Source organism: Raphanus sativus, unplaced genomic scaffold, assembly GCF_000801105.2.
Source record: "Raphanus sativus cultivar WK10039 unplaced genomic scaffold, ASM80110v3 Scaffold0138, whole genome shotgun sequence".
NCBI lineage: Eukaryota > Viridiplantae > Streptophyta > Magnoliopsida > Brassicales > Brassicaceae > Raphanus > Raphanus sativus.
The window spans coordinates 21,644-42,298 of NW_026615458.1; the positions used below are offsets into that span (position 1 = coordinate 21,644).

Below are 20,655 nucleotides of genomic sequence, written 5' to 3' on the forward strand. Positions count from 1 at the left end.
AAATCCACAGCCACCGTCGACCTTGACACCTCGACCATCGACAGATTCTTTACACCCTACATCGATCGACCGTTCACCCCAAACATCGACCCCCAACCGCGACATGGTTGCGACTTTAGTTCAGCTAGAATCGGTGGATGGTGAGAATCAGTCGATGGACGAGTGCGGTCGTGGATTGATGTGGAGCGTCTTCCTTTGCGGATCGAGCGTCCCAATCGTGATGGATCTGAGATGAAAAGTGGTTGTTCCTTATTGCTTCTGGTACTACTGGGCATGCACCTGAAAAGACAATAATTTTTTTATCAGAAAATGATTAAATAAATAACCTAGACTAAATTTAACTAGATATAATCTAATGGTGATCAAAGCTCCCCGAAAACGGCGTCAAATTTGATAACCACTAAAATTACCCTAAGGAGTGATCTTACTCTCTCAAATAAGAGGTTCAAATGTAGTGCTTAGGGAACGAATCCACAGAAAGCAAGGGTATACAATAGATTCAAATCAGCAGTGATTAAGCTAGGTCTAGTAATTATTAAATGAAATAAAATAGTGAAAAAGGTAGTTGTTCGGTTGATTGATTGATTTATGGATGTTGTAAACAGTGGAATGAAAGCGCTAGATTAGGGTTTCTATTCAGATAATCAGGATTATAGAGGTATATAGACTAAAGCATGTGATATTAAAGAACTCAACTTAATAATAAACTATCAATTTTTGTTTGTTTAGACTATCTATTGATAGGATCTCGGAGTCTCAGCTTTCACTTGTTAAGCCAAACAAGCGTCAATCAATGTTACCACTTGGTAGTCAATCGATTGGCCTTTCAGAACGTCGATCAATTTATCTATAAGATAATCAACCGATGGTTCCTTCCTATCAAGCTTTACGAACATGTTGAACTAATGTTCACTAGATTGCTAAATCAATTGTCGTTTGTTTCTAGCAGATCTAGCTCATTAAGGATCTATTCAGGTTTATAGCAACCTATATCAATATTCTAGTTAGTTACACTAGAACAAGTAATAAGAACAATCTTACTGATGAACATCACACATTAGCTCTTCTATATTTTGGGCTAATCCCTCATAACATATTTGAACCTTAAATCTAACAAGAGAATTATTGAGACATGACTAAGTAATTCATAACAATGATAAACATAAATTGCATAGAATAGCATAGATAGAAAAACTGGAGTTCCAATCACAAATCTTTGAAGGAGCCTTGGATCTTCTCTCCAAATCTATTAAAAACCCTAAAACATTTTTGCTGTATGAAAGTATGAAAAAATGAAAGTGTAGAAAGCGTGTATTGCCTAGAACAATTGCACATCATAAGTATTAGGTTAAAATTCGTCAGGGTAATCTTGTAATTTGGTGTTGACTTGGGCTTAAAGTCGGCTGGAACTAATTCGTGCTCATCTCTCTTCGCCGTTGATCGATGTCACAAGGTGTGCATTGATCGATTTTAATCTCTAATCGTCGAGCTCTTGTTCTGCTCGATGGTCAGCTCGGGTAACTTCTCCTTTTATCTCTAAAATGCTCCAAAAGCATCACTTTATTTCAAAATACTTATGAATCTGAACACGTATTAAATGGACTTCAAAACATATATCTTAAAATACTTATATACAATGGTCGAAAGTGGATAAAATTCATGATATATCCCCCTTTCGAGGAGAACGATAACTTCCAAGATAATTGTGTGAAAATGAATGGAATAACAACCTTTAAATACATGATAAAATAGGAAAGATGGAAAATAAAAACTAAATCATGCAAACAAAATCTTAACAACCGGATCTGAAATTTTTTTTAAAGAATATTCAACTAAAATTTAGGAGATCATATAAATTATAAAATGCAGATAGTTAGATTTATATGAAATATATCAATTTAAATTTAAATCACAGTTTAAAATGGAAATGTTTTTTTATAGAACAAAAATAGAAGATATTTGAAATATGCACTTTAATGTGTTGAATTTACATGATATGCTTAAATAGGAAAATCATATAAATTATAAGTGATATCCCTTTCTTATTAAAAGGGAAGCAATTATTATTATTATTATTTTGACATCAAAAGGATATTCTATTACTCAAACTTGAGGTAGTCTGGATAACCAGACCGAAATGGAACAACCAAAGTAGCATAACGATCTATGGAAAGTACGAGCATTCCTAGCTAATGAATCAGCTATTACATTTTCTGTTCTTGGTACGTAGCAGATCTTGAAGTCCGAATAGCATATCTTGATCGTTTGAATCATCTCCAATTCATTGAGAAGCTTGGCCATGCTTGTGGTTCCGTCAGCATTGTAATCAGGTCTTTGCAGTCTGTACCAAATCTCTGACAATCTGAGTGTTGCAACATTGTTTCCATTGCCCATTTCAAAGCTTCCAATTCCGAGTGTAGAGCTGACTCCCTCCTCCTCAAGTTCCTCGTCCCCATTAACTGGATATTCCCCCTGCTATCTTTCCAAACCCATCCGAGTCCACTAAACTGATCCGTAGAGGTCCATGAACCATCTATCATGCATATATCCCCCAAGCTTAAGACTTGAGGTTCTTGGATATTGGGGCGTATTCATATTCTCTCTAGCATTATGCCAAGCTTGGCATTCGCTCTCTGCATGCCTAACTAAATCACTTGGATCCCTGTTTATTCCCCTGAATAACTTATCATTGCGAGCCTTCCATATGTACCAGATAATCCATGGATATGGGTCTCTATCATTTTCTGGTTCTATTATGCTATTCTTCCTCCAAAACAAATAATCCATATTATTGTAGATGCTCGTGATAGGAAAGATCTGAGGACTGGATGGTGTTGATGATAACGTCCATGCTTGAAGAGCTGGTGGACATTCAAATATTGCATGAGTAGCAGTTTCTTCTGGCTCTCCATAAGATATAATTATTATGTTTTAGAGTCCGTTTAGTATGTTTTCAGGTTCATCAGTGTTTTGTAATAAAGTGATGATTTTGGAGCATTTTGGAGATAAAAGAAGAAGTTACCCGAGCTGACCATCGAGCAGACCAAGAGGTTAACGATTAGAAATTAAAATCGATCGATTCACACCTTGTGACATCGATCAACGGCGAAGCGAGATGAGCCCGAACTGGTTCCAGCTGACTTTAAGCCCAAATCAACACCAAATTACAAGATTACCCATGATGAGTTTTAACCTAATAATTATGTGATGTGCTATTGTTTTAGGCAACACACGCTTTCTACACTTTCATTTTTTCATACTTTCATACAGCAAAAAGGTTTTAGGGTTTCTTAGTAGATTTGGAGAGAAGATCCAAGATCCAAGACTCCTTCAAAGATTTGTGATTGGAACTCCAGTTTTTCTATATATTCTATTCTATGCAATTTATGTTTATCATTGTTATGAATTACTTAGCCATGTCTCAGTTTTTTCTCTTGTTAGATTTAGGGTTCAAATATGTTATGAGGGATTAGCCCAAAATATAGAAGAGCTCATGTGTGATGTTCATCTGTAGAATTGTTCTTATTGCTTGTTCTAGTGTAAATAACTAGAATATTGATATAGGTTGCTATAAACCTGAATAGATCCTTAATGAGCTAGATCTGCTAGAAACAAACGACAGTTGATTTAGCAATCTAGTGAACATTAGTTCAACCTGTTCGTAAAGCTTGATAGGAAGGAACCATCGATTGATTATCTTATAGATAAATCGATCGACGTTCTGAAAGTCCAATCGATAGACTACCAAGTGGTAACATCGATCAAAGCTTGCTCAGCTCAACAAGTGAAATCTGAGACTCCGAGATCCTATCAATAGATAGTCTAAACAAACGAAAGTTGATAGGTTATTATTAAGTTGAGTTCTTTAATATCACATGTTTTAGTCTATATACCTCTATAATCCTGATTACCTGAATAGAAACTCTAATCTAGCGCTTTAATTCCATTGTTTACAACATCAATCAATCAACCGAACAACTACCTTGTTCACCCTGTTATTTCATTTAATAATTACTAGACCTAACTTAATCACTGCTGATTTGAATCTATTGTGTGCCCTAGCTCTCTGTGGATTCGATCCCTAAGTACTACATTCGAACATTTTATTTGAGAGAGTAAGATCACTCCTTAGGGTATTTTGAGTGGTTATCAAATTTGGCACCGTTGCCGGGGAGCTTTGATCACCATTAGATTATATCTAGTTAAATTTAGGCTAGGTTATTTATTTAAAGTTTTCGGATAAAAAAGCTTTCTTGTCTTTTAAGGTGCATGTCCAGCAGTACCAGAAGCAACAAGGAACAACTACTTTTGGTCTCAGATCCATCACATTTGGAACCCTCGATCCGAAAAGGAAGATGCTCAGCATCAATCGACGACCGCACTCGTCCATCGACCGATTCTCACCATCCACCGTCGACCTCGACACCTCGACCGTCGACAGATTCTTTACACCCGACATCGATCGACCGTTCACCCCAAACATCGTTCGACCGTTCGACCCCTAACCGCGAGACATGGTTGCGACTTTAGTTCAGCTAGAATCGGTGGATGGTGAGAATCGGTCGATGGACGTGTGCGGTCATCGATTGATGTGGAACGTCTTCCTTTTCGGATCGAGCGTCCCAAGCGTGATGGATCTGAGAGGAAAAGTGGTTGTTCCTTGTTGCTTCTAGTACTGCTGGGCATGCACCTGAAAAGACAATAATTTTTTTTATCATAAAACGATTAAATAAATAACCTAGACTAAATTTAACTAGATAGAGTCTAATGGTGATCAAAGCTCCCCGACAACGGCGCCAAATTTGATAACCACTAAAATTACCCTAAGGAGTGATCTTACTCTATCAAATAAGAGGTTCAAATGTAGTGTTTAGGGAATGAATCCACAGAGAGCAATGGTACATAATAGATTCAAATCAGCAGTGATTAAGTTAGGTCTAGTAATTATTAAATGAAATAAAATAGTGAAAAAGTAGTTGTTCGGTTGATTGATTGATTTATTGATGTTGTAAACAATGGAATGAAAGCGCTAGATTAGGGTTTCTATTCAGATAATCAGGATTATAGAGATATATAGACTAAAGCATGTGATATTAAAGAACTCAACTTAATAATAAACTATCAATTTTAGTTTATTTAGACTATCTATTGATAGGAACTCAGAGTCTCAGCTTTCACATGTTGAGCCAAACAAGCGTCGATCAAAGTTACCACTTGGTAGTCGGTCGATTGGCCTTTCAGAACGTCGATCGATTTATCTATAAGATAATCAATCAATGGTTCCTTCCTATCAAGCTTTACGAACATGTTGAACTAATGTTCACTAGATTTCTAAATCAACTATCGTTTGTTTCTATCAGATATAGCTCATTAAGGATCTATTCAGGTTTATAGCAACCTATATCAATATTCTAGTTATTTACACTAGAACAAGCAATAAGAACAATTCTACAGATGAACATCACACATGAGCTCTTCTATATTTTGGGCTAATCCCTCATAACATATTTGAACCCTAAATCTAACAAGAGAAAAAACTGAGACATGGCTAAGTAATTCATAACAGTGATAAGCATAAATTGCATCGAATATAATATATAGAAAAACTGGAGTTCCAATCACAAATCTTTGAAGAAGCCTTGAATCTTCTCTCCAAATCTATTAAAAACCCTAAAACATTTTTGCTGTATGAAAGTATGAAAAAATGAAAGTGTAGAAAGCGTGTATTGCTTAGAACAATGGCACATCATAAGTATTAAGTTAAAATTTGTCAGGGGTAATCTTGTAATTTGGTATTGACTTGGACTTAAAGTCGGTTGGAACTAATTCGGGCTCATCTCTCTTCGCCGTTGATTGATGGCACAAGGTGTGCATTGATCGATTTTAATCTCTAATCGTCGAGCTCTTGTTCTGCTCGATGGTCAGCTCGGGTAACTTCTCCTTTTATCTCCAAAATGCTCTAAAATCATCACTTTATTTCAAAATACTTATGAATCTGAAAACGTATTAAATGGACTCCAAAACATAATAATTATATCTTAAAATACTTATATACAATGGTCGAAAGTAGATGAAATTCATGATATATCCCCTTTCGAGGAGAACGATAACTTCCATGATAACTGTGTGAAAATGAATGGAATACCAACCTTTAAATACATGATAAAATAGGAAAGATGGAAAATAAAAACTAAATCATGCAAACAAAATCCTAACAACTGGATCTGAAATTTTTTTAAAAGAATATTCAACTAAAATTTAGGAAATCATATAAATTATAAAATGCAGGTAGTTAGATTTATATGAAATATATCAATTTAAATTTAAATTACAGTTTAAAATGGAAATGTTTTTTTATAGAAACAAAAATAGAAGATATTTGAAATATGCACTTTAATGTGTTGAATCTACATGATATGTTTAAATAGGAAAATCATATAAATTATAAGTGATATCCCTTTCATATTAAAAGGGAAGTAATTTTTTTTCTTGACATCAAAAGGCTATTCTATTACTCAAACTTGAGGTGGTCTGGGTAACCAAACCGGAATAGAACAACCAAAGTAGCATAACGATCTATGGAAAGTACGAGCATTCCTAGCTAATGAATCAGCTATTACATTTTCTGTTCTTGGTACGTAGCAGATCTTGAAGTCCGAATAGCACATCTTGATCTTTTGAATCATCTCCAATTCAGTTGAGAAGCTTGGCCATGCTTGTGATTCCGTCAGCATTGTAATCAGGTCTTTGTAGTCTGTACCAAATCTCTGACAATCTGAGTGTTGCAACATTGTTTCCATTGCCTATTTCAAAGCTTCCAATTCCGAGTGTAGAGTTGACTCCCTCCTCCTCAAGTTCCTCGTCCCCATTAACTGGATCTTCCCCCTGCTATCTTTCCAAACCCATCCGAGTCCACTAAACTGATCCGTAGAGGTCCATGGACCATCTATCATGCATATATCCCCCAAGCTTAAGACTTGAGGTTCTTGAATAACTTGGGGCGTATTCATATTCCCTCTAGCATTATGCCAAGCTTGGCATTCGCTCTCTGCATGCCTAACTAAATCACCTGGATCCCTATCTATTCCCCAGAATAACTTATCATTGCGAGGCTTCCATATGTACCAGGTAATCCATAGATATGGGACTCTATCATTTTTTGGTTTCATTATGCTATTCTTCCTCCAAAACAAATAATCCATATCATTGTAGATGCTCGTGGTAGGAAAGATCTGGGGACTAGATGGTGTTGATGATAACGCCCATGGTTGAAGAGCTGGTGGGCATTCAAATATTGCATGAGTAGCAGTTTCTTTTGGCTCTCCACATCTTGGACAGTAGTTATCAAATCTCATGTTTTTTCGTACTAGGTTCCTGGTAACTGCTACCTATGATTAATTGCCACAGAAGATGGTGAATCCTTTGTGGAGCACTCACCTTCCAAGCAAAGGCTTGGAGTTTAGTAATGCTGGGTTACAATTCACCGTCATCTTTCAAAATGTTTGTGGCTACCCAATATCCAGATTTTACTGTGTATCGCCCATTTTTGGTATACTTCCAGCACAACGTATTTGGTCGATGAATTGAGCTTATGGCCATACTCTGTATACTTGGTATGTCCTCATTATGAACATACTGTTCAAGCATACGTAAATCTCATTCTTTGGTCTCAAAATTAATAAGGCTATTGACTGTCATTTCCGGGTATACCACTGGAGCACTAGCTCGAGCCGATCTTGCTGGCACTGATGGAATCCATGGATCCTGCAGTACTTTAATCTCATATCCTGAATGTACTTTCTTCCTGATACCCAACTGCAGTAGTTGCCTTGCTGCTATGATACTTGTCCACACATAGGATGGGGAATCTACTGAGCCTAATCGCAAAGGCGAACTCAGTCGATAATATCTGCCTCTCAATACCCTTGCCACTAGTGAATCTGGGAACTGAACAAGACGCCATAATTGTTTAGCTAAAGAGGCTAAATTAAATTCATGGATCATGCGAAATCCAATGCCTCCTTCATCTCTAAGTTTACACATCTTATCCCATGTAGCCCAGTGTATCCCTCTTTTTGGCGAATTTGAACTCCACCAGAACTGTGCAATGGCACTAGCGAGGTTCTCAAAAATTTCTAGAGGAAGTAAGAAACTAGACATCACATACATCGGGAGAGCAAGTAGGATAGACTTGATTAGTACTTCTTTTCCTCCTTCCGATAACCATCTGTCAGTCCACCCGTTCACTCTGTGTAGCAGCTTCTCCTTTAGAAATGTAAATAGCTTACATTTAGACCCACTAATATCTTCTGGTATTCCTAGGTAGGACCCCATTCCTCCTTCATTTTGTATGGCCAATAAATCTTTAATTTGTTGACGATCACTTGCTGGTATCCTCTTGCCAAAGAGCAAAGAAGATTTGTCAAAATTTATGCATTGTCCAGATGCCTGCCCATATATCATAACTACTTTCATAACTTCTTCACATTCACGGGGTTCCGCCTTACAGAAGAAAAGGCTATCGTCAGCAAAAAGAAGGTGGGATACCGGGGGGCTAGCACGAGCGCCTCTCATCCCCGTTATCTTACCTTGATTCTCTGCTTGACTAAAAAGGCTAACGAGCGCTTCCGTGCAGAGAATAAATATGAAAGGAGACAAAGGATCTCCTTGTCGTAGACCTTTCTCCGGAACTTTGTGTCCTCTAGGTTCTCCATTCATAAAAACTTGGTACTTAACGAGGTAACACATCTCATAATCCATTCAATCCATACCTCAGAGAAGCCCATCTTCCTCATGACTGCCTCTATAAAAGACCATTTCATTCTATCATAAGCCTTACTCATGTATGCCTTTATGGCCATTCTCTTAGTTCGTCCTCCTGGCTTACTTTGAAGAGCGTGGAACAATTCTGCTGTTATCATCACATTATCTGATATTTGTCTCCCTGCCACAAAAGCCGGCTGAGTCTCAGATATCAAATGTGGAAGGAACTTTTTTAATCTTTGGCATAAGACCTTAGATATTATTTTGTAGCTGACATTGCATAGACTGATGGGTCTAAACTGTGTCATCTCATTCGGCTTTGTCGTCTTAGGTATGATACAGATATTTGTATCATTTAATCCATGCACCATTGTACCCTGAAAGAGAAATTGATTAACCATATGAGTTAAATCATCTTTCACAATGTCACAAAACTTCTGATAGAAAAAAGCTGTCATTTCGTTTGGTCTGGGGGCTTTTCTGGATGCATAACAAAAAGCGCTAGTTTAAGCTTTCATTTTGTTACTGACGCTGTGAGATCTTCATTAATTTGTCCAGTGATAGTCGTCTTAACCTCCGTGAGTGCTTCTGTTATATCCTCTGGGTTGGATGATTCAAATATTTGCATGAAATAACTAGTAGCAATGGCTAGTAATCCCTCTTCATCCTCGACCATGTTCCCATTTGCATCTAAGAGTTGTGTTATCCTATTCTTTGCTCTCCTATGTTTAACTAATGCATGGAAATTTTTGTGTTTTGGTCTCCCTCCCTTAGCCATAGTACTCTACTCTTTTGTTTCCAAAACATTTATTCCGCCTTAAGAGCGTTGGAAAGTTCTTTTAGAGCAGCAGCTATCTGTTCAGATGTAGCATTATCATCTGAGTACAAGTTTTCTACTTTCTCTTTAAGTTCTTCCACCAGCTTTTCTGAGTTCACATTATTTTCTCTCCTCCATTGACTCAAAGCTTTTCTACAGCTAGCAATATGATCCATTATACTTGCATCAGGTGGCAGCTCGTCCGACTTCCATCCTTCAAAAATGACTTGCCTCAACTCCTCATCATCTAGCCATCTTTTATCAAATTTAAATTTCTTTTTCCTTCTTTTTGGCCTCTTGAGAATCTCTGCTAGGACTGAACGATGATCGGAACCCCAAAGCCTGAGATATCTTGATGATGTGTGCAGAAATTGATCATGCCAATCCTCATTGTCCACTGCTCTACATAGACGGCATTTTACTGTTGTTCCTCCGGATCTTTTTCTTACCCATTATTAAGAGTAAGGATGCCATTATTAAGGGAAGCAATTATTAAGAGTAACTACAAGCATGCCATTATAACGATGTGTCACTTTCATATTCACTTTCAACCAATTTTTGCAATTATTCTTTATTTACTAGACTTATTACATATAGTACCATTGATATCACTCATATTTGACTTGGTATATTGTAATTTATTGTACAATATTGTGTTCTTAAGAAGTCTTACGACGTTTACTACCCCCACCAGTGACTATAATGTTTTACATAAGGAAAAATAATTGTCATATCCATATAAAAATGGGTTTGTGGTGCAGTCGTGCCTAATGAAAATTGTTGTCAGTTTGCAGCTCACATAAGAACATAAAAAAATTAAAATTATTACCTTTTTGGAACCGAAAATTATTAATTCAATTTATAAAGACATCTCAATACACAATTCTACAATAAATTGAACTGTATGCTATCATTCTTTCGTCACTAAATTGTTCTAAGATGTGAAATGACAATTATATTTTACAATCATATTCATAAGATTTCTCTCATCATATACACAATGTTTTTTGCTTAACATAAAAACACTAACACATTAAAATAATTACAATTCATAAAGACAGCTCAATACACAATTCCAAATGAATCTTAATTTTTATAATGTCACTTTTTCGTCATTTTAGTTGTTCTTAAAAATTGTTCAAAGATGGCGATATATTCTGCAAACTTATTGATAAGATTTATAAGAAGAAAAAAAGATTAAAAAAATTATGTGGAAAAATACTAAATCGTAACCCACATTTCAAATGCATTTAGAATATTAACTTATGTGATAATTTTACACTTTACACAAAATTGTTTTTAATGATTAGTAGTTATTTTTAGGGAAGGCGAAATTTTGGGCGGTTTATGGTTGGTATAGAAGAAAATTTGGTTGTAACCCCATGTTTCAGTTATAAAAATATGAAATGAATCTTGATTACTGTATACGGTATTTTCCTAATGTGCATATGTTCCCAAAATTCTGTCTTTTACGTGATTTACGCACAAATAATATTGAATATGAACAGAAGAAATATTTTAAATTTGTTAAGTTTACAAGACACTGTTGACCAAGAAAAAAACTTACATATGGTCTATTTGTATTTCTATAAAGACAAAACTAAATAAATTATTTGGTTTTCTTTAAATATTTAAAAACTCATACAACTTTTGTACTATATGCGGTGAGTCCATTTTAATAACATGTACTTTATGTAATGTAACCGAGGTAAACAAATATTATTAAAACTAAAACGTTAATATGAAAATTTTATAAATGAAACTTTTTGAAAAACTAAATATATTTTAAATTTATTTGTCAAATACTCATTCTCAAACTGTGTAGATATACTTTTAGAAATAAAAAAATTGGATATTATAATATTTAGAAGTATCTACAAAACAATATATAAACTATCACAATTTAATTTTTATTCATAGTTAACAGGATTTCATATCTAATTTATAATTATATAAGATTTTTAATATATTTTCCTAATTTATTGCAGCACCTAAGTTAACACCATAGATATACCATATTTCAAACTTGAGTGATGCACGATTTATATTTCTCCATGATTTTTTGTATGGGTAATCATTACGCCATCACAGCACTAATCTATATTGTGCAAGATGGAATTAAATTTATGTTTAGTGCTGAATTAAAATTATATAACTAAAAAAATTAGTTTGAGTCCATTTTGTTTTTTTTTCACTGAAGGCATGAGTCCATCACTTTGGCATAAGACCTTATATGTAAATTGCGAACTTGCTCTATTGTTTCACCAGTTATTATGTCTAACTTTCAAAATAATTGGTTGTTACATATTGTAAAATCAAAACTATTAACCTAAAAATTTTAAAATCTTTTTAATCCTGCGCAGGGTTTATGTCTCTATCTTTTTTTTTTTGACAACAATAGAATTAACTAAGATCTTATAAATCATAACTAAGATAAGATCTGCGCCTTGCTCGGAATAGAAATTGTTATTTTCATCATGTTTTAGAGAATGAAACAATAGTTCGGTTTCATTTGGATTATGGGTGTTCAATCCGGATATCGGTTTGGTTTCAGTTTGGTTTGGTTTTTTCGGTTTTCGGTATTTCGGTTAATATAACTACTATTATAAATCCATATTTACTTCGGTTCGGTTCAGTTTATATACAGTCGGTTTTCGGTTTATTCGATTTTATATAAAAACATAATTATTTAGTTTGAGATCATATTATATATTATACGAATTTTAGAGTCATGTTGTCAAAAAGTCATTTATTAAAAGAAATATTATATATTTAAATAAAAGAATAAAAAACAAAAAAACGCTTCTACCATCTAATAAAATAATAAAATCTAGAATTAATATCAAAACTCTAAATTTTGAAAATAAAAATAAAAAACAAAACAGAAGCACGAAATAAAAGTTTTCCTATTCTTCCATATTTAGTGTTCATCAAATTCATATGTCTTTGATTGAACACAACTATATTTGTTTAAAGATAATAAAAAAATTTGTAAAGAATCTCAACTATTTATTGTCCATCAAATTTACAATATTTACTTCAATTTAGTCAATGTTAAAATAAAGCAAAGAGATCAAAAAAAAGACTAAGAAAATAAGAAGCATAAGATCAAAACATATTTACATGTTTCTACTTTTGATCGGCTTTGTTCGGTTTAATCAGTTATAAATCAAACTATATCTAAATCTTACGGTTTTTATAAAATCACATCCATTCGGTTTGTATGGTATATACCAAAACCAAATCATATTATCTATTTCTGTACGGTTCATTTTGGTACTATTCGGTTTTAGCATATTGAACAGTCTTAATTTGAATATTAGTTGGTTTTGGGTTAGTTTTTATCATGTCTTAATATCCTATTATTAAATTAGATTTTAAATTTATATTCTTTTTGAAACCTTACATGTGAGTTTTTATTAAAAACAAAATATAAAGTATATAGTGTGAATATATTTATGTAGAGTGTGAAAACATTTATGTAGAGTGTAAATGTTCATTCTAAAATCATTATGAGATTGACATATCTATCTTATTCTAAAATTCTATTATAGTGTGAACACATTTCTTAGAATACTTCTCCTGTAATTAGGGTTGGGCGTTCGGGTACCCATTCGGGTTTCGGTTTAGTTCATTCGGGTTTCGGGTTTTCGCGGTCAAAGATTTCAGCCCCATTCGAATATTTATAAATTTTGGTTTGGGTTCGGTTCAGATCTTTGCCGGTTCGGTTCGGGTTCGGATAACCCATTTAAAATGTTTTTAAATTTTCAAAATTTATTATATACTTTAAATTTTCAAAATCTATAAGAAAGATAATATATTACATATAAATTTTCATAACATATATGTCAAAATACCTTAATTTAACATATAAATTAGTTTTCTTTGAATATTTGGATAAAGAATCAATAGATATCTAACTATTTTGGTATTTTCAGTATACTTTAGCTATTTTAAACATTTACTTTTGACTATTTGCATATATTTTCCGAGTATTTTGAAAAACTTAAAGGTATCTTATATATTTTTAATATTTTTAATATACATTATATATAAAAATAATGTATATATTTAAGTATATAAATTTATTTCGGATACATTCGGGTACCCAAAATATTTCGGTTCGGATCGGATTCGGTTTCGGTTCTTTAAATACCGAAATTTTGAACCCGTTCAGATATTTAATCAATTTCGGTTCGGGTTCAGTGCTACTTTTTCGGATCAGGTTCGGTTCAGTTTTTCGGGTTCGATTATTTGCCCAGCCCTACCTTTAATATACAGGGGATTGCAATGGAAATTATTAGAATGGAAATGTTTCATAAATAACCAAAGACTTGACTTTAATGTATTGTATATACTATCAAGAAATATAGTAAATATGAATCATAAACTATGGTACTATTACGAATGCGGTATATCATTTTTAAAAGCATTTCATTTTAAAAGGGTTCCTTAAGAGAAAAATCGTCTTGACATTAAAAGATGGAGTATGGAGCACGTCACTAACAGTAGGAACAATGCAGTCGAAGCAATCGGTGTTAGTGTTACTCGTGATGGGTTTCATCAGTCCTACATTGGTACTGGTGGTCCTTCATGGTTAAGTGCAACTCTGGCGCATGATGCCCAACACCATTGAAGATGTTCTCTGGTGGCCTGCGTCGTTTCTTTCTTTTGCTGGGGTTAGGTATCTATTGATATCTTTTTCTCCTCGTTTTTTTTACTCTTTCATGCTTCTTTATGAGTGTTTTGTTTTTTCTTTTGGTTGATGTACCCTGCTACTACTTATTTCAATATAAACCCAGTGTTAAAACCAAAAACTATTTTAATTTTCTTGACTATTGTAGAATGTTTTTTTGTCTTTTTGCCCTGTACTACAATTTTATCAGAACTGGAAATATGGATGCAATGGCGCAATTGGATTGAATGGTTTGTTTGATGCCTGTCATAATAGCTTTTTATGTTTCAGTGTTAAGACTTCGAAGGCCTGAACTTCATCTTCATCTTCATCTTTGTTTTATTTTATTTTGGTCAAACTTCATCTTTATTTCAACACTTCTGATACTTCCAGAAGATTACAAAAATATACCGTTTTCACACATAACCAACATACATGACTAACAAAAGGCCATTAGAACCACAACGACGGAACAACTAAGAGAAAAAAAAACGACGCAACAACTTCTATCAGCATAATAAGTCCATTGTCACGGTCGAGCCATGCCTTAGGCATTCACAACAGCACCTCCTTCGCAAATTAAACAATTGAACCAATGAGTTATGACATAATTCGATAGTCTTCCTCGAAATAATAATAAAAAAACTAATCACTAAATTGAATTAAGGGTGAATAACTTGACTACGAACAACCGTATGGAAACAGAAAATAATGAATTGAATTACCGTTAGGGTGAAGAACTTGGCCTGTGAAGTAAGATGAGCAATGGTTACAAGCCAGGAAAACGTAGGAAGGTGCCACCTCAATGGGCTGCCCGGCTCGTTTCATTGGGACTTCTGTCCCGAAACTCTTAATTTTCTCCTCATTAAACGAAGCAGGGATAAGGGGGGTCCATATAGGACCAGGTGCTACACCATTAACACGGATCCCTTTCTCAGCAAGCTGAAGTGCAAGACCTCGAGTAAACGCCACAATCGCTCCTTTTGTAGCGGTGTAGTCGAGAAGCGATGCATGTCCCTTATAGGCGTTCACAGATGTTGTGTTTATTATGCTGCTTCCTTCCTTCATATGCTTCAACGCATGCCTATCAACCAATAAGAAAAATAATCAAGTATCATTACATGTATTATTTAATAGAAACATAAGGCACGCATCACGACGATTCGATTCACCTTGTGAGGAAGAAATAAGAGAAAATGTTTGTCCGGAAGACACGTTCCAGCCTAGGCTCATCGATCTCTTCGATGGAATTGCTTTCGTACTGCTCCGCTGCGTTATTGATCAAGACATCAATACGTCCAAACGCATTAACAACCTCGTCTACAACCCTCTTGCAGTGCTCATCGAATCCTAAATCCGTTGGAATTGCAATCGGGTCTTTAGCCTCCGAGGTATTTGCTTCCTTCAACATTTGTAGAGTCTCTTGTGCGTCCTTTTCCTCTTGGCCCTTCACGTACGTGAAGGCAATTGTGGCACCTTCAAGTGCAAAACAGTAACTCACGGCTCTACCAATCCCCGAGTCTCCGCCCGTTATCAGGGCGACCTTTCCCTGTATGTACATTTATTATAGAACTTACAAATTAGATTAACAAAATCATTACAAAATTACAAAGTAGGTCACGTGGTGCACAACTAAGAACGTAAGGTTATTCAAATTTATGTAGATAAAGGACAAAATTTGAATCAAGATAAAAGATTGTATAATATATAATGATATCATATCTATCGATGCATATGTGAACTTAGAAAACGAATATCACACGTAAAAAAAATCTATTGATTTTATTTTTTTGATTAACAAATCTATTGATTTGTTCGTGATTGCAACACTGATGATTTTTCTCACATTGGTATAAGAAATGAGAGAATAATTACACGGAGCTTGTTGGAGGGTTGGTAGTCTGAACTAGAGAATTGTGGAGTTGGGTCCATGACGTGTTCTTTGCCAGGTTGTACTCCTCCTTGTTTTTGTCTTTCAGATGCCATCTCTCTTACGTACACAAGTTGAGATAATATTCGAGTTCTTCCTCTCTTTTCAGGTAGAAGTGACCAGTCGATACAACCCCTTCATGGCCATATATAGATGCGCAAAAATCTCCACGATACAATGAATCAGCATGTTATTGTAGAGAATCCGCCACGTCACCGAGTGAGGTGCCTCACCTGGGTAGAGGAGGATACACGTGTTGTTGAACAAAGTTGGATTTGTGGTAAACGGTGATCCGTATGACATGGACAAAAAACAGTTTCCCCTTCTTATTCGAAGAGATTTCTTTGACAGGACAGAGATAAGAGTAGGATCAAATATTTTATTGAGTTTTAGCAAAAAAAAATAAAAAATTATTGAGTTTGTTTTATAGTAACTATTAATAGTATCAAGAATAGACATTTGAAGTTGCAATCAAAATTTGTCTGTATTTTGACAACTTAGTGAATAACGTTTGTCTGCTTTAAGATACAAACTTAGTTTAATACATTATCTATAACCAAGTTTTAGATCTTAGACATAGATGGACAAAATTAGGTTATCTAAAACATAATGTGACTACTTAAGTTTGATAACATAGATTTTTTTTTCCGTCTGATATAATATTATTAAACAAAACCAAAAGCCCAGAAAAACTACAGCATTGATTACAAAACGGAGGCCCACAACCTGGACAAACAAAAGACACACACACAATGGGCCTTAATCCCAAACCCGAAACCATGCGTCGCCACTGTTACCACGCGTCCACAATCCATCCACAATCGTCAACATGCTCGACTCCACCGAACGTGTCATCCAATCACTACACCGTCATCCAAGGCCGAGATTTTCGCCGGAGTAAACGAAACGACAGATGTTTCGCTTGAACACGCCGTCGACAAATCACCGCACCACCTTAACGCCTTCACAGAAGGCCAAGACGCAACCGAACCACCACTTCATGAAAGATAACCACCGTCTTCAATCAATCTAAAAAAACCCGAACATCGGAGGAATAGATTGAGAGTCGGTGTAATACTGAGGTTGAAGATCAGAAAAAGCGACGATCAAACAGAACCAGGACCACCTCGGTACAGAGCCGGCGAAGACGATGTCATGTAATCATCTCTTCCCGGAATCAAAAGCCCGACCTCTCGGGAACCATAAACCATGCACCGCAAGATCCGGTAATGGACAACCCTACCAAGTCGGTGAAAGTTCTTCTTCTGAAAGATCTGAAGGAGTTAAGAAGAAGAAAATTCGAGAGATGACTCTCTCTCTCTAGAAAGAGAGAAACCGATTTTATGTGCTTATAATCATTTAAGAACTTAAGAAAAAGGTGAGAGTTTAAAAGACATGTTTGATAATATAGATACCTTATCCTACTTTATAATAATGATAAATTCACATTCTATTTCCTAAGATTATTTTTAATATATTTACTTCTTTATTTAAAATAAAGAATCTCTATAACAAATATTGAATTTGTTTCGATGTGTTCTTGTATAATAGCATTATTCTAATATAGAATGAAAAACAGAATTGACTAATTCTTTTTCTTATATATAAAAATAGTCATTCATTTTTAAAAGAAATAGTAACATGTTATAATATAATTATCTCTTAAGTGTTATTATAGATGTAAAAAAATAATTTGTTGCTTTTAACGTATAAAATACCGTAATTTTTATTCGGTTCAACTCGAATATATAATTTTCTTTTGTTCTATATTGTATTTTTACAGTGCACACGTAAGGAGGATGCGCTTGAAAGCCTCTTGCGGTGGAACGAAATCACTTATCACCAATTAGTTTTAAATGTGAAGCCATCTAGCTTAACATACATAACACCGGACAGTTAGGATGTGTGGCTCAAAACATACCCAAACTTGGGACAGATACATCAAAGCTTGATGAGTTTGGATGCGTTAGCTACCTTAACCAAGCAGCCAAACCAACAGTAACGGCAAAAGCATGTAGCGATAGGTCTTGGGATGGAATTCACTGAACTAAAGCTGCAAACCATTTTGTTTTAAATCAAATTTTAACCGGGAAGTATTCCGACCCACCGTTTTCAGATCAAATGCCATTTCTTCTAAGATAGAATATTAATAAAATGATGTTCCTATTGGTTGGTTTCATTCATTATTTCGTTTTTGTTGCCATATTGTGTACTTGTATAGCTATATTTCTCAAATAAACCAATGTACCAAGAAACCGTAACAAAAACAAATCATTATTAAACCGGTTTGATAGCAATGTTATGACCTGGCTCAGTTTGGTATATACGAGAGTGAACCAATACACTACTTTTTGGATACATAAGCATAGTACTGAGCCATGGGAACAACAAAGGCAATTACAAGCAAACCTCCAACGACAAGACTGAACTGTCCTCTCTTCTCTTCTGTTTCTTCTTTGGTTTTGAAATTTGATTCTCTCTTGTTATCCTTCACTTCTGGACCCCCGGGATCTGGGAGACCGTCAATTGCTGCAACCAACCGTTTTGCACTGCTGTATATTGCCTCATTGTATTTTTCGTCTGTGGCTAATACTGCACCATCATAAATTCAAACAGTCATCACGTCCAATACAAACCACCGAGACTAAAAATACTAGGTTCTATTTTGATTACTATTATTTCTAAACCCAATCAAAATCAAGATTAAAGACACTTGGTTTCAGCCTCTCTCTGTACTGAAATTCTAACAGTGCTGTATAATCTATACCAGACCGGGAGGAAAACGTACCGGGAAGATTTTCCGAGACAGTAGCATCAAGAATCTTTTCACCAACAGCTTCAATGAAAGCAGGACCACCAGTAATGGCCCCTTCCTTCTGGCTAGTAATCAAAACAACAATACCCTTATTGTTGCCTTCTTCAATTGAAGGATACCATTTCTCCAAAACCTGGTCTGCATACTCGAACGCATCTGCTTTACTCTGCAATTTAAGCAAACCAGTTCCGGTTCAACTTTCGGTTCACACAAATGTGTATTTTATATTATAAAACGAAACTCACGGTGAGCTTCCGGACAGTGATGAAATTGAGTCGGAGTTTCTTTCTGTATTCAAGATCAGACAAGAGTTTCTTCAGATCTGATCTCGTAACTCGACTAAGAACACCAGCGTCGTCTACAACGTAAGTTTCTTTGGGTGGACCATCGTTGAGAATATTGAACTCAGAGGCTAAGGCAGTGCCAACAGGTGAGAAAGTAAGGGCCAGAGATAGAGATAGAGCAGCTAGTCCTTGCTTTGCATCTGTTAACCACGTTTCTGGTTTAGCACTAAACCGGGTGGAAAGGTGTTTCGGGCCAGAGACGGTGGGATTCGAGAGAGCCAAAGAAGAAGAAGTAGCGAGTTTGGATTGATGAGAAGATGATACTTTGGGAATGAGAGGAGGAGATAGAGAACGAGGAGAGAGAAGGGTCTCCATTTTCTAGAGAAAGAATGCTCAGAAAAGGAGATTATCTTAGCATTTTCTTGTGTTTGTTTGGATCGCCAAGGAAGTGAAGGGATTGGTGGAAATGTTAGATTTCTGGATAATGTTTCTATACGATGGCTAAGGTCAACCACATTTTTATCGGAGAACTAGATTTTATACTCTGTATTAATAATTTTGTTTACTTTTATAATAACTTTAAAACTAATTATTTATCTTATTTATATAATTTTCTTATCTGAAACATGATTCGTTGATTTTTTTAATTTATATTTATTTTATAACTATACCCTCTTATTAGCTATTTAGTTTTTTGAATTTTAAATGTAATAGTTATGTTTATAAACATATTCATAATTTTTGAAAAATGTTAATTTGTATTTTGAAATATCTTGATGCATGTAAACTGTCAATAAATTATAATATTTTGTCAAATATTTTACATATATTTTATTTGACTACATAAACGAGTAAAGTGTTTCAAACAAAAAAACATAAACGATTAAACTATCTTGCATAATATCTAATTTTTCTTAATAGTCAAAAAAACTTTACAATTAATGTGTGATTGTTATATATATTGATGAACATTAAATTAATATTAAATAGCATTTGTCAGATAATATAAAAATTAAAGTAAATATAATGAATTTAAATAATTTTATGTAACATTTTATTTGTTTTAATTAATAAAATTTAGAATCTATGGTATTAGAGTTATCTACTTGATGTAATTAATAATTTTTATTTTAGTTAAGCTTGTATGATCATATAATGTAGTACAATATATTATAATTTATTTTTGGTACAATAGTCAATATTTGATTTTTGGTGTTTACATAAAGATTTTTGAGATGTTTTGAAACTTTTACATAATTTTGATAATTGTTTTCTTTTCTACTTGCTAAATACTGACAATAAGATAGCAAAAATCTTAGATAGCGTATTCATTGTAATCTTGAGACTTTTTTTTCTAAATGTATCAAAATC

At 34.5% G+C, this 20,655-nt stretch overlaps 2 protein-coding genes across 2 annotated transcripts; both read right to left on the reverse strand.

The window, feature by feature from the left end:
- Window positions 1–14,602: 14,602 nt before the first annotated feature.
- Window positions 14,603–16,300, reverse strand: LOC108839047 (NADPH-dependent aldehyde reductase 1, chloroplastic). The gene is made up of 4 exons (XM_056996145.1): window positions 16,131–16,300; window positions 15,428–15,804; window positions 14,981–15,339; window positions 14,603–14,825 (listed from the first exon to the last, which is right to left on the reverse strand). The coding sequence occupies exons 1-4, from the start codon at window positions 16,239–16,241 to the stop codon at window positions 14,803–14,805; spliced, it is 870 nt and encodes a 289-aa protein (XP_056852125.1). The 5' UTR covers window positions 16,242–16,300; the 3' UTR covers window positions 14,603–14,802.
- A 2,143-nt stretch (window positions 16,301–18,443) lies between these two features.
- Window positions 18,444–19,748, reverse strand: LOC130501257 (UPF0603 protein At1g54780, chloroplastic). Its single transcript, XM_056996144.1, has 3 exons — window positions 19,246–19,748; window positions 18,974–19,166; window positions 18,444–18,777 (listed from the first exon to the last, which is right to left on the reverse strand). Exons 1-3 carry the CDS (start codon window positions 19,657–19,659, stop codon window positions 18,530–18,532), a joined length of 855 nt encoding a protein of 284 aa, XP_056852124.1. The 5' UTR covers window positions 19,660–19,748; the 3' UTR covers window positions 18,444–18,529.
- Between the last annotated feature and the right edge of the window lie 907 nt (window positions 19,749–20,655).